Source organism: Coturnix japonica, unplaced genomic scaffold (genome assembly GCF_054131305.1).
Source record: "Coturnix japonica strain WE unplaced genomic scaffold, WE-NBRP24 Scf042, whole genome shotgun sequence".
Classification (NCBI taxonomy): Eukaryota; Metazoa; Chordata; class Aves; order Galliformes; family Phasianidae; genus Coturnix; species Coturnix japonica.
Genome location: NW_028188945.1, coordinates 2648724 through 2675016, shown reverse-complemented (window position 1 = coordinate 2675016; position 26293 = coordinate 2648724). Strand labels below are relative to the sequence as shown.

The window sequence follows — 26293 nt, the reverse complement described above, 5'->3', positions numbered from 1 at the left end:
AATTGTTTATAATATAATATATCCTGATTTTTTTTTTTTTACCCCACGGGACAATGTTTTTAGTAGAGTTACATGGCTACGAACAGATGAGTTTAAATTACAAGGCAAGACTCCAAACTCCAGATTTCAGCTATCGTCCAGATACCCCACTACACACACACACAACATCCTGCATCCCCCCAGCAGCTATCTTTTCTCAGGCTTATGTCCTTAAAATGCATCATTTTTCAGCCCAGTGGGGCAAGGTTGTGGCAGTGAGGTGCAAAGTGATTGGGGTGCTGCACTGAAAACAGAAATGGGATTCAGGTTTCAGAAATACCCATATCCTCAGGCGCTTCCTAAAGTGTAGAGGTTTGACATCTAATGGCCTTCCAGGTTCTTTAGCCAAGAGGAATGTATAAATAACTAAAAGCTATTTAAATCTTAGGTTCAGAGAGGGAGAAACGAGGCTGGAATCAAACTGGTAAATTGAAGCGCAAGACCTGCAAAGCTTTATATTCTGTCTGGCTCCCTTATCTCACCTTTCAATCTCCTTCTCCTGGAAGCTCAGACTATGTAATTCTGAAAATACTTTCCTGTTGCCACACCAATTTCCTCCACAGCACAAGCCATTGCAACTTACTGTTAAAAGATTTTGTATTGTTTTTAAAGGGCAGCAGTCTTACTACTTTCCCAGTTTAATTCCTCCTGCACTTGCAAGTATATAGCCTTCTTTTTCAATCTTTATCTCAAAAGGTCTGTAGTACCCACTTCCCTGGGTCTACCAAAGCAAGGCAGAAACAGTCTCACCCCATCTGAACAGTGATGGATCATATATATCAATATATCAGTAGAACCTGCATATACTGAGGTTTCTACATGTACTGCGACCTTGGAAAACCCATGGAAATTCGTAACAGGCAGCAGCAATGAACCAGGTGTCACTGATCTACTACACCTAGACTTGAATCCATACAAAGAAAATCACAGTCTCTGGGATTTCACTGTGCAAACACTTCATTTTCTGTTCAGCCTGGCTGAACTATTAATTACATCAAAATCAAGGACCAAACAGTATTTTTTAATACTGCATTTCCCAACAACAATTCAACACCTACCCTTAATTCAGTCAGGAGGCTGCAAAATGTTATCTGGCCAGGAACCCTGCTGCACTCCCTATGACAGGCAAGTGGCCAGGATGGAAACAAACTCTCCCAACAGATGGTTCAGGTGTGCGGCTAGTCCTTACCCCATGGAAACGGATCATTCTGACTCATTGCTGACCACTACTGTCCACAGACTGAGTCTCCTGCCATCACCATTCCACAGAGTGTACTTCTATAGCTGTTTCTACAGTTTTCTTATTTAATTTTACAGATCTTGTTTTGTTCTCTGTAGTCGACTCACTCAAGGTGAGATTGTAGAAGGGCAGAATTCGATTTAGATTATTAATAACAATTGTTTCCGCTTCATACCTCTCTCCACCTATGGAAGACCAAAGAATAAAGGACGTAATGACAACGCACCAGGGTCTGAAGATGAAGCTAAGGTTAAGCAGAGAAGTTAAATAGAGAAAATCAGCTGTTGCTCTCCAGGTTAACTACCTGCTGCAGGGGCCTAATTGCAAGATATTGTTACTGTCAGGGAGGACACAGTACTGAGTGGAAAAAGGCTGATCTGCTCTGAGGCCTCACTGCCGGCATCGCCCGACCCTATGGAGAAGGAGGCGATGTTTATGAGCCGTGCAGTTGCCCACTGATTACGTTGTTTCCCAGCAGTAGTTTTACACTTTTGCAATAAACTGAGACTGACTACTTTTCATGTAACCGCAACAAAATTCCTTGTAGCAGTGAAATGGAAAATGGGGTAATTCTTTTGTAGATTCCTACCTGTTCTACAAAGACACCTTTTTTTGTCTCACAGATGGAAATCTAAACAGTAACTTGTCTGGCAATGATTTGATTGCAGATATTAGATGAGAGCCGAAGCCCTTTCCATCTCACCCTGACTCCCTATCTCCCAACTTCCTCCTTACACTACCATACGATGCAGCAAGCCAAGGGAAACATACCTACTACCAAAATAATGTAGCAGAAGCATTCAACTGGTCTGTTTTATCCAATTCAAATGTATGTGATGGCTCAGGATAAAACAGACAACTCCAGTGAGTGCTGTCCATCTCTTCAGAGATGCTGACAGGCAAGTTGTTCTATGAACACCCCCTGTATCCTCATCCTGTATGCGGTCATTGCAGAACTCTGTCCATTCTTGAAGCACTGCATGTCTTTTTGGTGACAGCATTTCTTTGCTGAGCATAACGACGCATACAGATGCTGCCCATCAGATTTCAATGCCTCCCCAGCCTGAATGTGGTAGAAATGCCCTTTCAGACATGACAGATAAAAACACTGATCAGGCAGAGCTCGTTCAGCCTTTCCTGGCCTTATTCTTTCCTGCATAAAGAAAATTTCCCTCGTTTGAATTTTGTTTCATTTTTAACTGGTTCGGCTGTCACCGCTCCAAAGACAGGGCAGAGAAAGCTGAAGGCAGATAGTTATACAGAAAGGTGTCTTCTAAGAGTTTCAACAGGGAAAACAACAAGAGAAAAAAGGAAGGAAACTCATGCAGCAAAATGGCCACGGAGCAAGCAAGCTGCTTGTTGAAATACATGCAATCAACTCATCCCCACGTCACACACAAAGAAATAGGTGTCATTACAGCTGATGAACAAAACCAGGCCGTTCTGTGAGACATGAAGGAGCAGCCAGATCCGTTACAATAGAACCATGAAAGAAGCTGGATCATTGGCTATGTGCTAAGCTTGGTGAGCTCTTGTAACACTTAACATGACCATCGCACTGCGACTCACAGCACTTTTCTTCATGTTTTGATTGATCTGGTTTTGTATCAGTCACAAATTTTAGTCCTAACTCTGTATTGTAGGAAACTCAATATTTCAGCTTGTATTTTCTCATTACAGCTGGATATGGTAAAAAAGCAAGCTTGCTTCTTCTGGCACCAAAAACGGTTCCCTAACAAACTTCAAAACAACCATTTAAAACAACAATAAGGGGCAATTATGAGTTTATTAAAAGCATCTATCACGGAAACACTTAGCAGTGCTATTCCATGGCTGGGAACAAAATGGGGATTATCGAGCATTTTGATGATTAAATGCAGAAGTATAATTAAATATGCTAATGTAAGCAAAATTACAAAGCAGGTAGAGCACTTGGTCTTTGGCAAACAGAAGTAAAATGTGGGGTTTTTTTTCTTACAAATCTATTTATTTTATTATGTGTAAGTAAAATTTATTTGTGCAATTTTATTAACATGCATACGTATTTAATTTGATTCCCTCTTTCTCTGTGTACCTCTGCTGTTAGCTTCAAACACAACAAGCGGAAATGATTGGAACACTGCATTCCTGACAAAGAATAAATTGTCTCCGTAAAAGTAAAGGAGGTGATCGAAATAAAAGGGAAACAAATGCTTGAGAGGTTTCCCGTACGCAGCCATAGGTCTGAACAGCAGAGAGAAGCACTGCTCCTGCAGATAGGCTTTCTCACATTTCTAACTGCGGCTCCCTCTTCTGCCTGTGCAATCTGAAAGAGAAATTCTCCACCATCTCCTGGAAGCCTTTCAGAAATAAATAAAAACCATGTTTTCCACATCTATCTGTCAGCCCCAGGAAAGGGCCCCCAGCTGATGAAGCACTGGCTTTGAGGGCGCTGTGGTGATACCTCAGGTGCCCAAAGCCACTTGAAGCTCATCCCATCTTCTCAAGATTCAATAGAAGCAACAAGTCCCTTTTTCACCAGCAACGGGCACTCAGGTTTCAGAAGTTCAAATATGACAAGGGCTGAGATTGGATAATTATGAAGGGCAAAAGACATACTGACACAGCCATAAAGGACCAGACAAAGGGAGGAGATGTCCTCAGGAGTGAGTAGTTGGAAATTCAGGTAGTGTAGAAGATGCCAACCCATTTCTTTTCCCAGTTATTCCCTTCGCTGGGCCAAGAGACTTTAGAATTCCTGTTTCCAAGTGCTGTCTGCAATGTATTTCAGAAATGTAGTTTTAGACAAGGTCTAACTACAATGTATGGGCAGCTGTTTCATTCCAATTTCATGCTCATGTCTTCCTTCCAATAGAAAGCTGAAATCAGCAGTGCAATGTCATTACTGCCACGGCTGGGTACCTGTTATGTGAATATACATATCTGGACAAATGTTTATTTCAAACTGCTGTAGATACTCTTTGGGATGGTGGAAGAAGGATAGAAGTTGGCTCTGAAAAAAATCAATAGCCCAATAATTGCTCATTTCCTACGTTATGGTCGCACTTCTAACCTACAGAAAATAAAGCAGAATAACTTTATCCCTAAGCTTATCTGGCTGTAAAATCTCTGTTCAAAGATGCCCACGTTCCCAATAGGAGCCATTCCCATTCTTCTGGATTTTCTGACTCAATTAATAAACTAGACTTGCTGCAGTGCAGCAGCCAAAATCCTGGTGTGCTTCAACACCTGCTCACAAGGGGGACAGAAGCAAAATCTCTCCCAGCATCTTCCTGGAGGTGCCTATTTTCCAGCCCTGAGCTACAAAGTGCCAATGTCTCTTCTCTAGCTCTACTAACTCAGTTTTGTCCACCCCTTGCGATGTCACCAGGCAGTAGCATCAATGAGTAACTCCTCGGGTCATGGTCAGCATCGCAGCAGCCAGGTCCATTTTATAACAGTACTGCCCAGATTTTTGCCTTTGAGACTTTTCCTGATAGTTCATCTGCTTTCAGCACCAGCACAGCTCTGACATGGACAGGGAGCCAGGATCGGTGCCCTCTCTGAGATCCATCAGACTGGCAGGTCTGTAAAGTAAAAGGGGCTCATAGAAGGAGGCCTGGCAAGAAGCAAGAGCAAAGGTCCCAGAGAGCAGATGTGAGGAGCAGGACCAGCATTTCTTCACCACCATTAATTGGTGAGACGCTAAAAAATTATTCTTAGAGAATTTCAGAGCAGACCTTATGCACGACATAGATACATCACATGGATAAACTCGTTCTTCAGAAAAACCACTGAGCCTCTTAACAGAGGGCACTGCTTATATTGCAGGTGAAACCTGAACATATGGACCTTCGTGTTCATGCATGAACCTGTGCATACACCTACACACACGCACGCAGTCCCCATCCATGTCAGGATCCCACACTTGCTCAGAGAATGGAACTACAGTTTGCCACGAGGAAACTCTCTGCAGTCTTCAGAAGGGACAAAAGCTGAAGGATGTAACGACAACTGAAAGTCACACAAATCATGCTGATGATCAGTCTCTAAGCTTCTCTACCAAGTCCCTTACTGGTCCATTTGTCTTGGAACTACGAGTTTGAGGTTTTAACGAGCACAGGAATGTCAACTGTAATAGACCTGAAGGTAGAGAGGCATAAAACAGACAGTCTGCATGACAGAAATTGGCCATGTCCTCATCCGCAGGCCAGTGGAAAGGCAGAAGTAGATTTACACGCTGCTCACTTTGTTCATAACTCACTGGTCCTCCATCAGTTAGCTTTCCCATAACAAAGAGCACTATTACTGCACTGAACATCATGACACAGCCCAGCGGGAAGCCTTGGGAAGGCTGTCACAGCCGGAGGGAGGCCATGCTGTGCGGACCCATGCCTGGTCCTGGTTCTGAAACACGACTGGCGTCAATGTTTGGGGCACCACTGAAAGTTACAGCACTAATGAACAAGTTAGTTAGTCATGCCCTAAGGGCTGGGGCAAAGCTCATTTGTCCACTTCAAGATCTTTATACTGTAAAGGGTTGTTTTTTTTTTCCGGGTGAATGAAGCCTCTTGCACTTGCCATTTCTTACTGCATACCAAAGAAAGAACTGAAATGGAAAAAAAAGCAGTGTGTTTTGTTTTCAGCAACTATGGCTTGATTCTTTGCTGCCATGGCTTTAACAACAAGGCTAGAAGGAAGTAGATGAGCATTCATGCGTGAAAAAAAGCCTATGTTTTTAACAGAATTAGGCAGCTGAGCTCATTTCCACCCCATTAGGATCAGTCTATGAGACAGTGCTGCCAATGAAAGCGCGAGAGATTAGTTTTCCCCTCACTAGCTTAAGCAATGCTCTGGGCACCAAATAAAGATCACAACACTTTTGGGGGGATACTGCAAAGCTTGTGCAGGGAACTGGTCCAGATCCTGCCTTTCCATTTCTCAGCAAAGCATCTTCCACAAAAATGTGCCACTGTGCCCTGGCTGAGTTCATTTGGAAATGGAAAGAGGAGAAAGGATGTCGATGCTGACTGGAAATCCATTTGCTGGAAGCGCATTAAGGAAGTGAAGTTTCTAAGAGAAGATCTGCTCATCTGTCAGTGAAACACGGCAAGAAGTGCTGCCACAGGTTGGCACCACAGCTCTGCGTGTCCTAACAGCATTTACAGCGAGACACTTTTTGTTCAATTCATGTAGCCTTGAATTAATAAAAAGAAAATGCCATGTTCCTAATTTCTGTTTCTTCTAATATTCCTTCCTAAAACAAGCGCTGAAGAAGTCACTTTGATGCTTGGTTATCTTCCAGCTGTTAATGATTTCCCTCTGTTCAGAGCAGAGGGCCATAAAGAAGGGCAGAGAAAAAAATAGTTACTGCTTTATTATTAAAATAATAATATTCCTACTGGGTATGTGTTAGCATTTGCTCCCTCAATGGTTGTGATTTATCTCAAGCAGGAGTATTAGAAATGTCAGGGATTTCCAACTGGCACCCACTCAGCTCCTCTCTCTCCAGACTTACAGATACAACCACTTTCTCTTCCCTCTTAATCTTCAGAAAATCTCCTGTGAAACTCAATATCCAAGAGCATTTCAGCTACAAAGTGAAGCAATCATTTGTTGGGACCAGATGGAATTAGGGTTGCTCGTACAATGTGAATGTTGTATTAAACATGCATGCGCACTGTGCCCATGGTCCTCAAGGGATTTTTAAGCATCTATGGTAGCAGGGGACACGGAAAGAGCCAACCCAGCCCCTTCAGTACACAGCTGTAGCCTGATCCCTGTCAGCTGCTGGGTCTTGGTCTTTGGCCTTGCTCCCACACGCCACCTTCACCCCTAAAGCCATCCCAGCCCAACACAACTCCTCAGCTCAGAGATCAGATCTGACATATTTCTCCTCCAGACGGCCTGAGCACAGCAGGGAAACCATTCCCTCCACAGGTGTAAGGATCCTCTCCCTTCTAATCCAGGACCCAACTTTGGACACGCTAAGAGAAACCCAGCCCAATTGGAGTCTTCCCACAAATCAGAGTGAACAGTTAGCTTGAGAGATGCTTCAGCTTCCTAATCCAGGAGATACAGGCTTAAGCTCAAAAACTGCATGAGCATAAAATGTCATGCAGCCCAACACAGTGGAACTGCATATTCAAAACTGATGTTCAGCTGGTTTTCGTATCAGGACTGAAAGATCCTGGATTCCTTTTTTTTCTGAGTCAATCAAAGCATCCCACACCAAAGTAAGGGGCACTTGTGCAATATTTACTATATATGCGGATTCTTGATTTAAACAAATTAAGAATAATAGTGTAGAAAATACAAAATCCAAGATCACTGTAAAATGCCTCAGAGAAAAGGACTACAAAGGGCCCTGATTCCTTTGCACATCAGTCAGGACTAGAAAATCCTCAGCACAGCAAGCTTGCCTAACAACTGCTTACATTCATTACCACTCCATCTGATGGGAGCACCAACCCTTCGCCTTATTACACTTCCCCAAGGAACACAAAAACAGAAAGACAGTGACCAGCTCTCAGCTCTAAATTAAAGCTGAGGAGATCAATCCAAGGGATGCAAAAGGCTGTTCTTGTTCTGTGATGCTGAGTGTACCTGCCTTATTCGTTGTGTGCGTGTACTCAAACGCAGATACCTCCAGCTGTATTAAACAGTACACAACCACCTAATGGAAACCTAACAGCTTGGGGAAGTGTGAGGTACCAGTACACTCATCAAAATCAAATTCTCCTGTGAGAGCAGTTTATCGATTTGTGTATTTTACTCTCTCTGGGATTACTGTTCAATTACTTTTATCCTCTGAGATGAAAGCGGCACAATGGAACATCAAAAACAGATGAAAAAAAGAGAAAAGTTGCATGTTTCAATTTTTTTCCTTTAAATCTGCATCATATCCATTACACATCTGATTTTCAAGGGAGCCCTCTGAGAGCAAGGAGGGTAACTATTAGATATACAGCTCTCATCTGCATTTTCTCTCATTATTCTGGAAAGGGCCAGCATCTCTTCTATAGATCATGTTGTTTGTCCTTGTGCAAACAGCAGCCTGCACAGACAGTGACCGCAGCTCCCTCCTTCAGGTGAGCTGCTTGCTAATGGTTGATGTGATCAGTAGTTCATCACCACCTTCATGCTCAAACACAAACAGCACAGAACTCCCACTGACAACCTGCAGTACCATTCAAGAGCTTAAAGCTTTGGTGCTGGTGAAGACATCAGGAAAACGACATTTTGCTGGTCTGCACTCATTCTTCTCTAAAAGCTTTTCAACTTCTGTTTGCACTAAAAAAAAAAAAACATCTTTATACCGTAAAAGCTTTTATTTTCTGTGGGACACTGGCTTATGCCATGTGAGTTTACCACACACATCACAACCAACGCAACAAATGCAATCAGGACCTCATTCCCCTGTTTGAGGGAACTGAACAAGGAATTAAATGGTGCTCCTTTCCATGTGCATGAAAAGAGAGCTTTGCTCTGCACTTGTTAGATGTGAAACTGGCTGAACATCCTCAAATACCAAAAGCCACATACTCCGAAGTGAAAAATCCACATGAATTACACAGCTTAGTGACCTAGCAGCTTGATTTTTACTGAAGTTGAGCTACTCATCTACTCTGGCACTGGTTCTGTCTTTCTGCAACAGGCCGTTGTAAAATGAAGTCACTGCAAAGCTATTTCAGAGAAGGTTGGATTATAAAGCACACTGGTTTTCTTTTAGTGATGCAATTACAAGGAGAATGTAGTCATGAATACCACTGAACTTTAAAATATTGTTTCTAGGAGCAATAGGTTTTACCCAAAGAGATATTAGTGCTCCACCTCCACATTAAAAAAATCACTTGAAAACTTGCAGCAACACATTTACAGTCCATTAGTATGCATTTTCAAATGCCATGCCTCCAATGCAACAGTCAAAACTCAGAATCAATCAGCCAAAGGGAATTATTCTACTCAGAAGTTATGTGAAAAGAAAGTAGCAGAAAGCAGTAAAGCATAGAATAACTTTACACTGTAACTTACACACCTACATAGACTTGCTGGTAAAATAAGCAGCAACACACTCTGCACTAGGGAAGTGTCCATCCTCATCAAGTAGAAGACCAATGCTACCAATGGTCCTTTTCCCATCAATATATTTTAAAAAGCCGTTTTTCTAGTTCCCCACACCACTGACCAGCTTCAGTTCTGAGGTCTGATCACCTAAATGTTCTCCCTGCAATGGCAAACAACATCTCTGTAATCCTCCCACACTCACAGAATCACAGAATAGACCAGGTTGGAAGGGACCTCAAGGATCACGAAGCTCCAACTCCCCCACCACAAGCAGGGCCACCAACCTCCACATTTAATACCAGCCCAGGCTGCCCAGGGCCCCATCCAACCTGGCCTTGAACATCTCCAGGGATGAACAAGGCATAAACCTCAATGTTTAAAAGCAACAAATCTACAAGCACCATTCCTCATTGGTTCCCCTAGAACCTGTACCAAGAAATTACCATCAAACCATTTTTAGGACTCTCCTGGACCTGTTTTATACCAGCTGTGTGGTATTCACACTTAACGTCTGGCAAGTTGAAGTCACCATAAGGACAAGAGCACCTGATGCACAGGTACCTCTCAGGTCCTTAAAGAATACATCATCAGTGTCATCATCCCAGGCTGGTGGCCTATGGTAGATGACACTTCACTTCCTCTCCCACAACTGCCCTGCCTGTCGCTGATGAAGGGCCAGTAACTGTCCATCAGGACACAACAGGCACAGGGCTCTTCCCAACACATTTTGCTAATGCCAATGATACTGCAGCTATGGGACAGTGCCAAGACTTCCAGCTGCTCTACCTACTTCCACCTACTGTGTGCATTGGTGTATAAACATTTCAAGTGTGCTTCACTGTACCCTATAACTCATGGAAACGTCGCAAGGATCTCAGTAACACACAATCCCCAAAACTCTGCAGTCTTCTCCCACAGTTTATCACCAGTGAGCCTGGTTTTATTTCTTTTCACACTTAAAATCATATGCACCCTTCGTCCTCCTTCAAAACCAGCACCATTGCCTCCCCACGCCCAACACAGCCATGTTTTGGTCACCATGGGACATTCTAACGGTCACACTGCCATGGCTTTCTGATGTCACAAACCACCTCCCTGACAACCGCTATAAATACAGGGACCCTGACAACAGAACATCAGTCCATAGTAGACTCGCGACTTGTTGGCACCCTTGTGGGACAAGGAGCAATTTACAAATTCCCTTTCTACCTTTTTTGTTGTCCCTCGTGGAGGAGGATGGATCCTCCTCCACCAAAGAAGCGGCGGCTTCAGGGGAGCAGCAGCAAACCTGAGCCGATGGATGTCGATCCACCTGAGAGCAGCGTCGAGCCCATGGAGGTGGACATCCCTCTGGAGGAGGAACCCATGGAGGTGGATCCACCTCCATCGAGGCAGGGCAGGCACCACAACATCGTGTCTGCCTGGCGACGCTGCTACCTCCATCGGCGGCACACCAGGGGCTCTCCATTTCCATCTTGGCGTTGAAATGGCACCATCCGCCAGAGAGCCCCTGCGCCAGCTGCTGCTCCCTGCCGCCCTTTCTTCCCCGTCCTCCATCCTCAGCCTTCCCCAAGACCTCTCACCTCTTCTTCCCCTAACTCTGAGGAGACGGGAAGGACTGGCACTGCTGTCCTAGAAGCTGCTGCGCCGGGACAAGACAAGGAGTCCAACAGATGGCTTTCAGCTTCCTGCAGCCTCCAGCTGAGCCCTGACAAGAGGGCAGGACTGGGACTGGTGTCCTCTCAGCTGCTGCACCACCACAGCACGAGGAGTCCAGCGGACGGCCCCGAGCTCCCTGCGGCCTCCAGGCGCTGGCACAGAAGCTACAGAGGCGGCTGTTCCTTTGGAGAAGCAGAGGACTTGGCTTTGGACGGGAAGAAGGGCTCAAGTGCAGCATGAAGGTCCACCGCAGTTGCTCCACTGGGACTTTTGTTTCAACACTGGGCCACAACCGATTTAAAAGGACAACACAAAGTAATAACAATAAAAACCTGAGCAATTCTTAAAAAAGCAAAACCAGTCTGTGCCTCTCCATGTGGGTACTTGAGGGTCTGTCCAGGCACGGCCTGTGCTCGGTGCTGGGCCCAGAAGGCCCAGGGGGGACAAGGGCGGTGATGATCTCCCGGCACGGCCCCCACTCTCTTCACACCGAACCGAACCTTCCCCCCCAGAACCGACCCTCCCCCCCCCGGCTGTTCCCGAACAGCACGTTGCTGAGCCAGAACCCAAAGAGGAGAGGCTGGATGCCAGGAGTGTCTGGTGGCCATTTTCAATTGGCGCCTTGGCGTCTTCCTTCTTCCACCAGCCTGCACAGAAGCCCATAAAAACCAGCTGGGGTCCTGCTGTTCCACCTGGAGTACCACGAGTCCATGGGGCCGGATGGGATCCATCCATGAGTGCTGGGGGAGGTGACAGCTGAGGCTATTGGTGTCTGTTGGTCTGCACTGACTTCAGCAAAGCCTTCCACACCATCCGCCATGGGTTTCTCCTGCGGAAGCTGCAGCCCATTTGGGGGCACTTATGGAATCATTTTACGGTCATTTGGGGGGACTTGGGGGGATTTCGGATCATTTGGGGTCATTGGCATGCATTGGTGCACTCTGTGCTGGGTGAGGAACTGGCTGGGGGATGGGCCCAGACAGTGGTGGTTGAATGGAGCAAGAGCCAGCCAGCAAACAGCCATCAGATAACAGCAAGTGGGGGCATGGATTGATCTGCTATGGGGTAGTGAGGGTCTTATTGCTCCCTATAATTCACAAAGGGAGGCTGTGGTGAGCTGGGGGTCGGTCATTGGGAGTACACTGGGGTGATGTCGGGAGTGATGCTGTTGGGGTGACATTGGGGTGACATAGGGATGACATTGGGGTGACATTGGGGTGGTATTGGGGTGACCTTGGGGCTGTGTTGGGGTGACACTGGTGTGATGCTGTTGGGATAACGTTGGAGTAATGTTGGGGAGCGATGTTAGGAGCGATGTTGGGGTATCACTGGGGTTGCTATCAGGGAGGGAGGGATGTTTTTGTTGCTGGGGGGCGACGCTGGGGGGTCATGTTGGGGTTATGTTGGAGTTATGTTGGGGTATCCCTTAGGGGGCGACATCGCTGGGGTGGCGATGGGGGGTCAGTTTGGAGTGACACCGGGGTGCAGTTCCGCTCTTTGGCCACGCGGTGGCAGCAGAGAGCTCTCCGCTCTCTTGACCACAACGAAACGAAGCCGGGTCAGCAGAACCGGACCGGAACCGCGCATCCGAATCCTTACGGAACACAAAACTCAACACTCCAATCTGCATCGTTCCCATTTACAGAGAAAACCTCATGAGAAACACCCCTCCTTTCCCCACCCCCCAGAACCGACCCAGACCCATAGATACCTTCCCGAACCACCCGTGTGCTGCCCTCAAGCCTCCCCCCTCAATAGGCGACCCAAAGGCACCAGAGCCCCCCAGCGCTGACACCGCACGTCCACTCCCCCCTCCCTCCCCCAAATTAGGGCCAGACCGCGGGGGGGGCAACGAGGCGGCCGCCACCCACCCCCCATCTCCGTCCCCTTCATCCAACACGAAGGGGGTGATGGCGGCGGGGGGTTCGAGCCCCTTCCCACACCAACCGGCTTTCGGGTCCCCCCCCAGCGTTTCCCACATGGCGTCGAACATGCGGCGTCGCCTGGAGGCGTCCCAAGGGGCGGGGGGAGACGGCCAATGGTCGCAATTGAGCCGCTACGGGTAAAGGAAGGGGGGGCAAAGAGGAGACGGAGACACGTGGAGGCGATGAGGGGGGGTCGCGTCGTCGGGCTCCAAACGGAGGCAAAGCCGTAACCCCCCCCCCCGGGGCTCCCCATCGTGCCAAAGCCCTCCTGTAACCACGGGGATCCCGGGGGGCACCGAAAGGGGGGGGGAGCAGCGGGAAGAGGGGGGGGTCGGGGAGGTGATGGAGGCGGAAAGAAGGGGGGACAGAGCGGAGGCTGAGAGCCGACCCCCCCCTTCCGTGCTTACCCGAGGGGGGGGAAGGCGGAGCAGGGGGGCGGCCAACACGGTGCCCAGCTTGGGGGGACCCAAAGCGGAAGTCGTGAAGCGCAGCCCGGTCGCCGACGTCGATGTCGCCCCCGCCCGACGCTGTGTGGGCTTAACGGAGGAGCTCCGTGGGGCAGCAGGGGGGCGGCAGCGCTCAGCACCCCCTGCCTCAAAGCGGCGCCCAGAGCCCCCCCCGACCCCCCGCACCCCCCCTCCGCAGCCTCTAAGATCTGGGGGGCGAAATGGGGGCAGCGCAGCAGCAAAGAGGTGGCGGCTGTGACCAACTCGACGGGGGGGGGGGGGTCCCGAGCCCCCCAAGTGTTTAGATAAGGCCACCAGAGCCCGGCAGAAAACACCGGGAGGACCCCCCCGAGCTGCCAACCCCACCACCAAAGCCCGGAGCCAACAACTGCCCCGCTGACCTTCATCCCCTCCCCCGGAACAAGCAGAGGCTGCCAGCTCTAAGTGGGGCAGGAGAAGCTCGGGGGGGTCGGAGAACGTGGGGAAGAGGCTGGCGGCAAAATGGGGGGGTAAGGGGGGCGAGGGGGGGGTCCCGAGGCAGAGGAGGAAGAAGAGGCGCAGGGAGGGGGGCAGAGCTGGGTGCTGGGCTAAGGAAGCCAAGCGGTGTTGGAAGGACGCAGGGATGGGGCAAAGACCCCCCCGGGACCCCCAGAGAGCAGCATGGAGCAATGCCAGCTCCGCAGTGGGCAGCAGTTGGGTTAGAATAGGGGAAGAGCTCGGGGGGGCTTCTTGGAGTCCCTCAGCACCCACAGCAGCTGGGCCTGGGCTGCGGAGTCAGGAGGAAGGAGTGGGCAAGGAGGTGGCGTGGAAGTGGGGGGATGGGATCCACCAAGGGGCTGCTACGGGGGTCCCCCCTGGGATCCTGAGGTGCTCCATCATTGGGAGCCCTGGAAGTGGTGCCATGGGGGGGTCCTTGGGGTCTGGATCCCACAGTGCTGTGCCAAGGGGATCCTTGGGATCCAGCAGTGCTTTGCCAAGGGGTCCTTTGGGATCCAGCAGTGTGATGCGGAGGAGATCCCCAGCATCCAGTGATGTGACAACACCGGGACCCCTGGGGTCTGTAAGGGCTGCATGGCAGGGAGGTGCATTAGAAGGGGAAGGAGAGCACTGGGATCCAGAGGAGCTCAGCCCCACGGTGACACGAGGCTGCCCAGGGCTGTTGGGACCCAGTGGATCACAGTGTGAGGCCAGGATCTGGCAGCAGGTTGTGGAAGGAGCCACCTGCAGACATAGGAGAAGCTCCAGGATCTGGTCCATCAGCACGGCAGGATTCAACAGGATCTGATGAGAAAGAAAAGAGATGGGGGGTGAGATCCTCCATCCATACAAAGGTCCCCTGGATTCCCCCCACCCCCATAATGAGATTCCAATGGATCCCTTGATCCCTTCCAGTACCAAGGTGATGATCCCTGGGATTCCATCACCCAAATTCAGCCCCCAGACCCTCCCCAGTAACAATGCAGAGCCCTCCCCCCCCCCAAGATTCATCCCCCCCAAAGCTTCTCGCCTTCCACCAGCAGCAGCACCAGGGGCTGAATGGCAGAGGCTACAGCCAAGCGACCCAGCAGGGACCTCCGAGCCCCACAAGGCAACATCCTGGGGGGGTCCCCCGGCCCCTCAGCAGCTCCCGCAGACACTCAGCTGCTGCCGCCGGGCCCCCCCCTGCTTCACCCCCTCGGCTTCCTGCAGCAGGAGGGTCACAAAGGGGGCAACGACACCCACGGACCCCCCCGTGCCGGTGGCCAATAGGACGGTGACGGTGGCCAGAAGGAGCAGAGCCCGGGGGTGACCCGGAGGGTTGTGGGGCAGAGTCAGCAGCTCCAGTAGAGCCTCGTATACCGCCGGGACCCCCCCGGGACCCCGCATGCTTCACGGGGGTACTCGAGCAGCAGCAGCAGCAGCTCCACCTGTAGGGGGGGGGACACACAGCCCTCCGTGGAGACACAGCTGACACCCCCCCCCCTCCCCGGGATCGCCTTCCTCCGGCTCTGTAGGCCGTAGGAACCAAAGCGAGGGCGAACGCCAGTGAAGCGGATCGCGTTTCCCAGGGGGACCCATTTCCGCAGAGCACGCGTTCCCTCCGGGGGAGCGGATTACGGCACGGACCCATTGCGGATAATGGTGGGAAGGGGGAGTGGAAACCGGAGCGGCCTGACCTGGTGGCGTGGGGCGGAGGGGGGGGAACGGCGGAGGGAGCGGAGCGAAGCGCCGGGGGAGCGGAAGAGGTTTGTGGGCTGAGGGCCGCCAACAGCCGCCCCCAAGGCCCCAACATGGCGCTGCGGGCCGCACCCGAAGTGGATTACCCCGCCCCCTCGGTGCCCTATGGCTCCTATAGGGCCGATACAGCCCTTCGCAGCCTCCCTATATCTGCCCTATAGCCCCCACAGAGCCCCCTTCAGCCCGCCCGTAGATCCCTCGTGTCCCTCATAGAGTCTCTACAGCCCCATAGAGCCCGCAGAGCTCCTATGGAACCTATACAGCTCCCTCTGTAGGCTCCTATAGAGCCCCCATATCCCCTCGGAGCCCCCTGTAGCCCCTGTGGGAACCTGAACAGTGAAGCAAGAAGCAGAGGCTCTGCTGGAATTTAGAACAAAGGGGAGCTAGAAGGGGGATAGTTAAAGGTAGTTTACAGAAAATGATTTAGTTAGTTAGAATAGCAAGGAATGGAGACAGTGGGTCTGGGAGAGCAGGAAGGATGCAGATAAGGAGTGAGAACTCCCTGAGACCTGTCCAGAAAGGGATTAGAGGTTGTAAATATCAGAAGAGGAGTTGCATCTCCCTGACAAGATGGGCGATAACAAGAGGGGGTCTGTATGATAAAGAATTATTGAATATGTATCAGAATTACGGGAAATCATTGACTATGCATAAGGTGTACCTATATCTGTATCACGGTTTTACAAGTCGGTGTGCAAGTTTGGAGGAGCTATCCCCCTTGCACCCGGCGCTGCGCAACGCTGGAATAAACATACCTGCTTTATAACCCATCTCTGCATTATAGAGTTTGATTCCACAGCTCAATAGGACCAGATGGAATGGCTTCAAGCTGCGACAGGGGAGATTCAGGCTGGACACCAGGAGGTATTACTGGTCAGAAAGGGTGGCCAGGCACTGGAATGGACACTGAATCGATTTTCTTTATCTTTTGACAGTGTCTCTGGGTCTTTAATGTCCCTTCTCCCTCTGTGGCGAGCAGCAGGAGCAGGTGGGTGGGCAGAGATGGGGTAAAAAATAAGCGGAACTGAGGGTGAGAAGCCCAGGTTCTGGTTGCAGTGGCTCTGTGCCGTGTTGCCCTAGGGCTGCCTTCGATTGGGGGGGGAGGGGTACTGGACAGGGGGGACAGGCAGCACCACAGGAGCTGGGCAAGGGCATGAGGAAGCCCTGTGCTCCCACGGCTCTGCCGCTGGCTGGCTGGAGCATGCTCTTCATCCTGGGGGTGTCCTAGGGGAGAACTCGGAAGATGTGTGCTGGGAAAAGCATGAGCATTTCTGCTCCAGCTGCCTGATGCTCCCCATAGAAAAATCCTGGTTCCCAACAGAGACCCCCAGCTGTAGCCCAGATGGGTTCAGGCACCTTTTATTTGTATGCTCTTCCACGCGGTCCCGGAGGGGTGCTGCACATGGCAAGGAGGGAGCAATTTTAAAGCTGCTGAGTGCCAGGCTCCAGGTCACCCTGGCCACTCTATATCTTTGGCAATCAAGGCCTGAGTCTCCCATCCTGTTACCTGGCCCCTTCCCTGTCACTAAGGGAGAGGAAGATCACAGCATGCAATGGGAACATCCCTCTTCTTTCTTGTAGATGATGACATTGGTACTCCTTCAGATGACCCGAAGGAGACTGCTTTTGTGCCTCAGGGGAAACTCCGAGGTAAGTTGTGAGTGTCTGTTTCCTTGGAAGTCGAAAAATTAGTGCTGTAATAGCTTATTTGGGTATGTAAGGACCTCCAAAGGTCTTTCAAGTCTCTTTGTGCTTTGAAGGTCGTACACAGATCAGTCATTAGTATTTTTGTTACTTGGAGAATTGTAACATTTCAGTGAGAAGGCGGCCCTTGCCAGTCTTTGCTCCTATTCCTTTGCTGTTTGGGCCATGTCATTCCCTGACCTGCAGCCAGTCCTCACAGGTCACTGCAGGAAAAAAAAACAAAGCAGACCCCAGTGCGCAGTGGAAGCTCTCCTCACCTGTGTCTGATCACTCTTGTGCCTGCAGGCCCCTTTGGTGCATTTCCAGAGCAAAGTCGTGTCCCTGAGCCTGGGGTGGATGCCAGAGGTAAGTCACCAGTCTTCATCTCATGATCTTTGCTCATATTTGGCTGTGGAAGTTCAGGAGGGGTTCATCTTTTCACTGCCTGGTGATTTCTTCTCCATGAGAAGCTTGGGTAGTCACTGTTTCTTGGGTGCTGCATGCTCCCAGCATCCCGTTGACTTTGTCTCCGTACATCAGAGATCTCCCCACTAAGAAAACCTTGAGGGGCCAAATGTTCTTCTATGCCTTCTCTGAAGATTGTTTTACTTGGCCTGGAGAGTATCTGGAAAGCTGCTGAGTACCAGCCAACTGCCCACCTGGCCTCTCTGCAGCTTTGCAACTTTTGACCCAGGTCTGGGTGCCATGTCATCACCTGAGCCCCTTCCAGTCACTGCAGGTCCCTAAGGAAGAGAGAAATCACAGCATACCATGGCACCCAAACAGCAGCACCCTGGCACATGAGTGGCAGGCCCGGCTGCCCCCAGGCATCAACACCAGGAGATGTTTCTCATCAATGCTGTGCCTATAAGCAACGCCTTGCCAAAGCCTCAGCATAATCCAGCCTGTGAGCCTCAGGGCAATCCCAAGGGAAAGGGCCTTTAGATCTTGCCCTTCCTCTTCCACCCCCTTCCCTTCTCCAGGCAGTTCTGCACACGGTTCCTTTTTGGACTGTCACGGTGCCACTGCAGGCACCCAACAACTATTTGCCAGATGCTTCTGTGTGGCAGGGAGAGGAGAGTGCTGTGGAGCAGTGCTGTCATTCCAGTCTAAACAGGTGTCTGACAGGAGCTGCTCTGTCTGTGTTGGTTGACAGCTCCTAGTGGAGGTGAATGGCATCCAGTTTCCCATCTGAGCTCCAGGACAGAAGCCCCAGGGATTCGAATGGGTACGTCATGAGATTTTACTTCCTTTGAGAGATGCCAGCTCACAGTCCTAATGTCAGCCGGGCATGTCTGCAGGTGTGAGTGAGAATGCACACCTGTGTGTATGTGCCCTGCCCTCGCACAATGCCCTGGTCCCATTCAGTGATGCCGTTATGCATTTATGTAAGTTGCAGTGTGTGGTGAAAAGTTCTCATTCTTTGGTTGCAGAAGTGCCTCCAGGGAAGGCCGTGCTAAATCCTTAGTTGTGCTGGAACCCCACAGGCATCCCAGGGGTGGCTGTTGTCGTTACTGGCTTCACTGAAAAGACCCTTCAGTTTAATACCTTGTTTGTCTGAAAGTTATCTTAATGCTTTCTGTTTAGGTCCTGAGAAACAGAAAGAGACCCTGGAAACAGGAAAATATTTGCAGACACTGCCCCCTCTGCTAATGAAAATCATGAAGGACAAAGCACGTGGTAGGTGTATTTCCGTCTGTTCCCTGAAAGACTTGTGAAGCTGAATTTCTAGAAATACATGTGGAGAAACTGTACCATCTTCCTGATGAAAAGCAGTTACTTACAGTCCCACTCTCTTACCTCCTTTCTAAAGAGACAGGTGGAGCACCTATGTGCTGGCTTGCATTTCAAAACGGCAGAGTTCGCACACTGACTGTCCCTCTGAGAGTAAAAGATGCCATGCAGACAGCAACTGTCACTCCAGGTAAGGGCTGCTCATAGTGGCTTCGTGGTTAGGGGTTGCTCCCCTCCCACTGCAGCCAGTTCCCAGGGACTTAGGAACTTTGTCCTTTTGGGAACTAGGCCACCAGAACCACATTCAGCAGATAAGGAGAGGAAACAGGACCCTCCATAGTACCTCCTGTGCACAGACCCTGCATTCCAGAGCTTGCTGTGCTTCCCCTGAGCCACCAGGCACAACAGCAGCCCGGAGCGGGATCCTTCCTGTGGTTGTTCTTGTCGACGTCACTCAAAGCAGCAGCTGGTGAAACAGATCCACATTGTTTTTCCAGGTGCGGATGGTGAGGAACATGCAAATGCCGCAGTAGATAATTTTATCAAGAAGTACTGTCTGGGATTCGGTGCAGCTATCTTCGTTACCACGCTGATGGCAATGTTTTCATGCTATCGTCTTATCCGGCAACGGAGGCAGATAAACCAGTGAGTTCTTGTTCACCCCCACCCCTACCCTGCCCCCCTCTTTACTATAGGGCTCCTGTGAGCCAGGAGGCATTTCTAGTTAAAGCAGCATAGAGAAGCCAGTTAGTTGTTGCCTAACACTGTCTGAGATTGATGCTGTCAGATGTTTTAACTGGCCGAGCCATTCCTGCTGCATGTTCTTACTGCTGGGCCTGAGACAGGCCGGGAGCTGAGGGTGGCTCTACCATGCACTGTGAGGAAGGAGAGCAGGGGGTTCTCCTGTGCCCTCAGCATGTTTCTTTCTCTGCAGGCGCCTTGCTGCAGCTGCTGCAGCCGAGAATACTGCCCGCAGCACCTCGCGCTTGGAAAGATGGCTTGCTCGCCTCAACGGACAGCTTGCTTGCCTCAAGGCGCTGGACAGAAAGACAGGGCACCAACAACGACCAGCCCAGCAGCTGCAGAGCACCACCAGAGCGGCCCCTGCCAGGCCTGACGGCTGTCGGGCTCAACTGCCCCCCCTGCGGCCCCTGTAGCTCACCAGCCCAGGCTCCGTGGCCCCCGGGAAGTACATCAGGCCCAGCAGCCCCTATCCACCTTGGGCATCAACACCTCTTTCAGGGGACAGGAGGGACCCACCTGGTTTGGAAGCTTGCAGTCATTGGCTGGCACCCAAACAGCAGCACCCTGGCAGATGAGTGGCAGGCCCAGCTGCCCCCAGGCATCAACACCATCCTCCTGTCCCCCACCACCATCCTTCAGGGGTTGGCAGTGGCTCCCTCGGAGCATCACCTGGGGGCAGCCACCGCCTGGGGGAAGCTTGAGAGGCCCGTCAGCCCCCAGCACCACCTCTGCCCTCACCCTCCCCTCCACCATCCATCAGGGGATGGAAGCAACCCCAGCAGAGTATAGACCTGGGGACATCATCCAACAGACGGACGACCATTGCCTGGGGGAAGCCAACTGGCCCAGCAGCCCCCTGTCCCCCCCAGGAACTGTCACCAACTTTCCTTCACCATCCTTCAGGAGGTTGGAGCAGCCCCCGCAGGGTGTCAGTTTGAGGGCATCATCTGACACCCAGAAAACTACAGCCAGGGGAAAGCATACCAGGCCCCACAGCTCCCAGCCCCCCACAGCACCAACTCTGCCCTCCCGCTCCTCTCCTCCATCCTTCAGGATGTGGGAGTGCCCCCCCCCCCCACGGGGTCAGCTTGGGGGCATCATGCAACACCTGTAAAACCTCTGCCTGGGAGAAGTATGACAGGCCCAGCAGCCCCAAGATCCCCCCAGCACCACCTCTCTTTTCATGCTCCTCTCCACCATTGGTCAGGGGGTGGGAGCATCATCACTGGTCAACACAACAGGGGGTTCTTTCTTTAACATCCTTATTACACCTTCTGAACTGAGTATAGCTTTTCTACAAAAAATCTCAGCACCACAAATGATCATATTCAAAACATCTGTAACTATATGGAATATAGATATTGTAAATTAATTCAATAAAGTTCAACAACAAAACAAAATAACCAAGAAGCTGCTTCCTTCAAAAGGCAGAGTATTCTGACGAGGAGAAAACAGCAATACTAACATCACGTCACGGCGTTGCCATCAGGGCTCAAGCTAAGGCAGCCAGCTGACCAGGGCAGAACTTGTGTTAGATGCTGCTCAGTGACAACACCCAGAACAAAGTAGCAAGGATGTGAAGTGCAGGAGACTACTTGCGCTTATCACATTCTGTCTGCTGTAACAGCACTACTCAAAGATTTCTAATCGGGCCAAGATCTTTGTGAAGCAGCAGTTTGTTCATTACTGCCATCATGGCCGCACACCCCTACTGACTGTCGGGCAGGGCTGCAGTGGGGAACGCCCTCCACACGCAGTCCTGGGCAGGCAAGGGCTGTCGGTGCTCAGTGCCACACGCTCCTTGCCATCTGCACACACGTGGGCTGGCTTTGCACTGCCAGGCACATCGTCTCGCCTGGGCATTGCAGGTCCTCGCTTGGTGGTATGCAGAGACAGCGGGGCCAGCAGATGAAGTTATCTGTGTTGTGTGCAATACTTGTATGACTTGGGAGCTGACAATCCTTGTGGTTCTCTGTCCTGCTACAATTTATAGGAAGGAGAGGAGGTCCATACGTGTATGCCTGAGCATGGTTCAAATGTTGGAGGATGGACGCTATTACGATTTAGGGTGATTAGGAAGGGAAGGTGGGCAATAGAAAAGATAGGAAATAGAATCAAGGAGTCTTTATAGGAAGCAAGAGGGAGAGAGAGTCACCACCATGGATCTGGCGTGTTTTGTAGTTCAGTCATTGATCTTCAGTAGTGGTGGGTCATCAGGAGTTGTTGTTCCGCTGACGATGACTGTGACCACGGCAACAGTTTCCAATGATAGTATAAACTTACAAATAAGTCTAACGTGGTTCAGTCAGCTCTCCTTGGTGTGACAGCTCAAATCCAAAATGGTTGAGTCAGCTCTCCTTGGAATGGCAGCTTCTGGCTCTGGGATCTCATCTTCTGGGCCTTGCCAGCAGACAAGAGGGAGCAGGGATGCCCACCTGCATCCTGTTCTTCACAGGACACGATGGTATCATTCCCCAGTTTTCCCATACCAATCTGCAGCCAGATCTTCTGCCAGTAAACACTTCTGAGCACCCTCTTCTGGAGGTGAACAGCTCTGGAGGAAGGTGCTTTCAAATTTCCACAAAGTGATGTTGATTGTCACACAGTAGCACCCATCACTTGCCTCCTCCATAAATCAGTTACAGTCTTGTTGGTGAACCTGAAGACAAAAGGTCAGCGCGCTGGGACAAGCAGCCACACACCAGTATCACAGCATCACAGAATGACCCAGGTTGGAAGGGACCTCATGGATCATGAAGAACAAACCCCCCTGCCTGGCAGGGCCACCAAACATACACCTTTACTAGATCAGGTTGCCCAGGGCCCTGTCCAACCTGGCCCTGAACACCCCCAAGGACGGGGCATCCACAACCTCCCTGGGCAGCCTGTTCCAGGGCCTAACCACTCTCCTAGTAAACAACTTTCCCCCTAACATCCAACCTAAATCTTCCCTCTTTCAACTTAAATCAGTTTCCCCTTGTCCTGCTATTACCAGCCCCCTCCTCATCCTATGTGGAACACCAGTGCCAGCAGTGCGGCCGCCATTTTAGAACCCTCTCCATGTCACCTTGGTCACCGCTGCCGCACGCAACACACTCGCCTCTGAAAGCTGTGTCAAATAACAGCCATGTCGGCAGCTAAGAGGGCGAGGATAGACGTTTGCCCAGGTTCAGGCGGGAGGATGGAGCTGGGGGCCCTAGGAGTGAGAAGGAGGAGGGGGCCCGCCATGACCACCAGGCAGAGGATGGGTAAGAGAGCCATTTTCCATCGTGCCTGGACCAGCCCTGTGACCACCACCCATGTGGAGCCAATGGAGGTGGATCCACCTCCAGATGAGCCAATGGAGGTGGATCCACCTGCAGAGGAGCCCATGGAGGTGGATCCGCCCGCGGCATAGCTGGCCTGGCACCACACCACCGTGCCAGGCCCCGCACTGGCATGGTCACAGCTCCACCGTGGCTGGTCCAGGCGCTGAGCTCCTTACCCGCTGCACGGCCCCCACCCCCAGCATTAGCTGGGTGGTATTTTTGTAACATCTGTTCCTCCTTTGGGCCTATTCTGCAGCCACATTCTGTGGGCCCCCAGTCCCATCTTTACCCTGTTTGTTCCAGTCCCTGTTTCTGTAGTTGTTTTTTGGGTTTAGTTTAGTTTTAGAGTTAGGTGTAGGTTGTTGTTAGTGTTTTTGAGTTAGGCATAGGTTATTTTTCATGTTTTCGAGTTAGGCATTGCTTATTGTTTACTTTAGTGTTAAGAGTAGGTTAGGAGTAGGTTTAGTGTTAGGAGTTGGTGTTTTCCTGTTAGGAGTTTGTTCCTCTTCATTCTTTAGTGTTAGGAGTAGTTGATTGTTCCCATAGTAGAGTTAGGCATAGGTTACTGTTGGTACTGTAGGGTTAGGCGTGGGTTCCTACCAGCAGCTGGCAGCAAACAGCGCTCGCTCGCTCGGTAAGCACACGTCTGCTTTCTCCCCCGGAGCCGTGAGTGCGACTGCCATGAGAGCGGAGGTCTGATGCCATCTGCAAGGGATGGGATTTGCATCCGGTGGCTTTTCTGTTGCAGAATGTCCAGCAGCAGAGCATGAGTGGCCGTGAAATGAAGCTGGGCCTCAGGAGAGCAGTCTGGAGCTGCGTCATGAGCTTCCTGCATGGCCAGCGCAAGGTAGGTGTGCCTTACTGTAAGCGTGCGCTGAAGCAGTGTTGGTTAAGCACGGCTCATTCCTCTGTCTGCAACAGATGGGCTTTCTGCGCGCTTTATTGCTGTGGCCGGCATTGAACAGCACAGCAGCAGCGAGGCCTCGAACATGTCCACAACCAGGTACGTGAATGTGAGTAAATTTAGCTGTGTGAATGATGTTATTGTTCATATTAGTAAGGCAGTATTCACATGTGTGTGATGGTTCTCAGGGGTAGGTTTATTCTTGCCTGGTAAATTTTCCCTTCTTTGACACCCACCCGTCCTCTCTTCCTTCTCTTCCCCTCACCTGTAAGTGCAGCAGTACTGAAGGCTGAGGGCTCTTCTCCGAGGCAGGCGCTAAAGGGCAACTGAAATGCAAGTTTGATGTCCCTCTTTCTTCTTGGGTCGGTAGCCCAAGGTGACCAAGCTTCAGAGCACTTCTCTAAGTCAGCTTGAAAATGTTTCTAGCAGGAAGTAACTCCATCACAGTGCCTGAAAGTAATGATGTCTCTTTTTCCCCCCTCACAGCAGGCAGCCTCCATAAGAGAGCAGTAGAGCAGCAGGCTGTCTGTGCTATGGCTGCTGAACTGCATTTCTGGCCACCTGAGATCCCTGAGCCCATGCTAATGAAGAACATGCTGCGCTACGGACTCTTCTATGGAGCCGTTTTGCAGCTTCTCTGTGCTGGCCATCATGCTGCCAGTTTCCAAGTCCCCAAAGGCAGTAAGTGGTGCTCTCATGGGCTGGGAGAAAGGCACGGGCAACGGGCTGGGAGGGAACCATCTGTAACTGTTGGCAGCAGCCTGGAGGTGCCAGCTCAGTCTTATCCTGCGGCTGCTGCTGCACACTATGAGCTGCCAGGCGGAGGGTCCACCTGCCCGTGCAGGGACCACCTTGCAGGAAAGGGCTTTAGGCTCTGGTTTGTGTGGGATTTGGGGAATGAGACAGGGGTGGAGATTCTTGTGTGCCCGACTGTCAGGAAGGTGGTTCCCAGTTCTGGCAGCCCAGCATGCCCAGGAGGGTGACTTGAGCTCCCAAAGCGAGCTGCCAACCAGTTGTTAGCTGAGAAGGTTCCCTGAGTGTTTCTGAATTGATTCTTGTAGGACTCGGAGAGTTTGGGGACTGAGACTTGGGAGAGAGTGAAGAAAGCCGAGGCAAGGGAAGCGCTGCTCAGCTGAGGAAGAAAGCCGAGAAGGAAAGCAGAAAGCAAGGATGATGGCCTGAGCAAGAAGCTACAAAGGACAGCAGAACCACCTGCAACTCTTCCTCGGAGGTGGCACCAAAGGCAGCTGACTGAACAGTCCAGTTTACCGGCACAGCCGTGCTTTCCCTGTCATGGACGGTGGAGATGATGGAAGTGAACTGGACAGGAAGGGCTTGTTCTGCGTTAGAAGCAAAGAGGGCTTCACCTGTGCAGGACTTGGTGTACGGCAAGAGCTGGAGACGCTGCGTTCCTTCAGGGTGTGTCTCTTGAGGTCCAGGCCTGGTGTAGGGTTAGGTTGAAATAGGGCTGGCTGGGACTGGAGAGGGAGGAGGTGACGTAGCCCCATGGTCAGGCTTCTCCTTGGGTCTGACTGGAGGCTGAGTGACTGATTGCTAAGCGGAAATCCTGGGCACTGGGGTTTCATTTTGGGGTGTGGGCGGGGTAATAAATAGAAGCCGAGTCCTTTTGTACGCAATAAAATTGAAGCGAACTTTCTAAACCTGGTGCTGCCTCTTTCAGTAGCTGGTCAGAACGTCCCTTGCTCGGGCTGGCAATCACAGGGCGATGAAGCGGCCGGCTTCACGTCTCTCCCTTGACATGGTGCAGGTTTTCCTACGTTTCCTTGTTGGTCTTCCCAACCTGTGGCCTTTCAGCCAACCGGTAAGTGCTGGTGACAGGCTGTGAGCATCTCCTTACTCTCTGAGGACTGACAGAAAGAAACCAGAGGAGGGGAAGCAGCCCGCGAGGAAGAAGGGTGTCCCGTGCTCAGCCCCTTGAGTTGGCCTCTCTTCCCTGAGGGTTCTTTCAGCTTCTGATGCACCGTGTGCTGCTGTTTGCCCTGGGAAGCCCAGCTGCACGCTGGCAGCCGTGGCCTGTGGATCAGCCTCCCCTTGAGGCCCAAGGAGTTGTTTGTTTTTATGTATTCACTATTGGTGTGGCATTTTGTTGTTTTGTTCTGCTTTGAGATCAAGGGGTAATTTAACACCGTTGGAAGTCATTGGGGTTCAGGAGTAGCATTTGTAGAATTTTGATCATGCAGCAAGTTGTGATTCCTACTGTGTTAAAGAACTGGCACACACATATACGCCTGCAGCCGGAGCTTGATTGACTCTCGTCAATACGGCCTTCCAAAGCCCGGCCCTGGGGAGCTGTCCAAAAATTTTCCGGCAGCCGCCCCCCCCCACCA

The 26293-nt window shown here is 51.0% G+C and overlaps 4 protein-coding genes across 8 annotated transcripts in view; 3 read left to right on the top strand and 1 right to left on the bottom strand.

Moving 5' to 3' along the window:
* Nucleotides 1–26293, bottom strand: part of LOC146752688 (receptor-type tyrosine-protein phosphatase T-like) — a 278647-nt gene that overhangs the window by 10578 nt on the left and 241776 nt on the right. The window lies entirely within an intron of this gene.
* LOC146752706 (uncharacterized) lies at nt 10403–11744 on the top strand. Its single transcript, XM_085531367.1, is given in 4 exon segments — nt 10403–10549; nt 10551–10859; nt 10862–11044; nt 11385–11744. Coding segments are annotated over 4 exon segments (999 nt in total).
* On the top strand, nt 15352–21133 carry LOC146752705 (uncharacterized). Its single transcript, XM_085531447.1, has 10 exons — nt 15352–15580; nt 16357–16436; nt 16508–16560; nt 17154–17222; nt 17562–17621; nt 18412–18483; nt 18843–18935; nt 19069–19179; nt 19487–19634; nt 19924–21133. The coding sequence occupies exons 3-10, from the start codon at nt 16524–16526 to the stop codon at nt 20144–20146; spliced, it is 813 nt and encodes a 270-aa protein (XP_085387573.1). The 5' UTR covers nt 15352–15580; nt 16357–16436; nt 16508–16523; the 3' UTR covers nt 20147–21133.
* LOC146752704 (uncharacterized) lies at nt 23321–26240 on the top strand. 2 transcript variants are annotated; one of them, XM_085531362.1, is made up of 4 exons: nt 23321–23888; nt 23963–24044; nt 24435–24626; nt 25007–26240. In XM_085531362.1, the coding sequence occupies exons 1-4, from the start codon at nt 23808–23810 to the stop codon at nt 25027–25029; spliced, it is 378 nt and encodes a 125-aa protein (XP_085387488.1). In that variant the 5' UTR covers nt 23321–23807; the 3' UTR covers nt 25030–26240. The 2 variants fall into 2 exon arrangements, with proteins under 2 accessions (XP_085387488.1, XP_085387489.1); XM_085531363.1 differs by having other exon boundaries at nt 23323–23888; nt 24432–24626.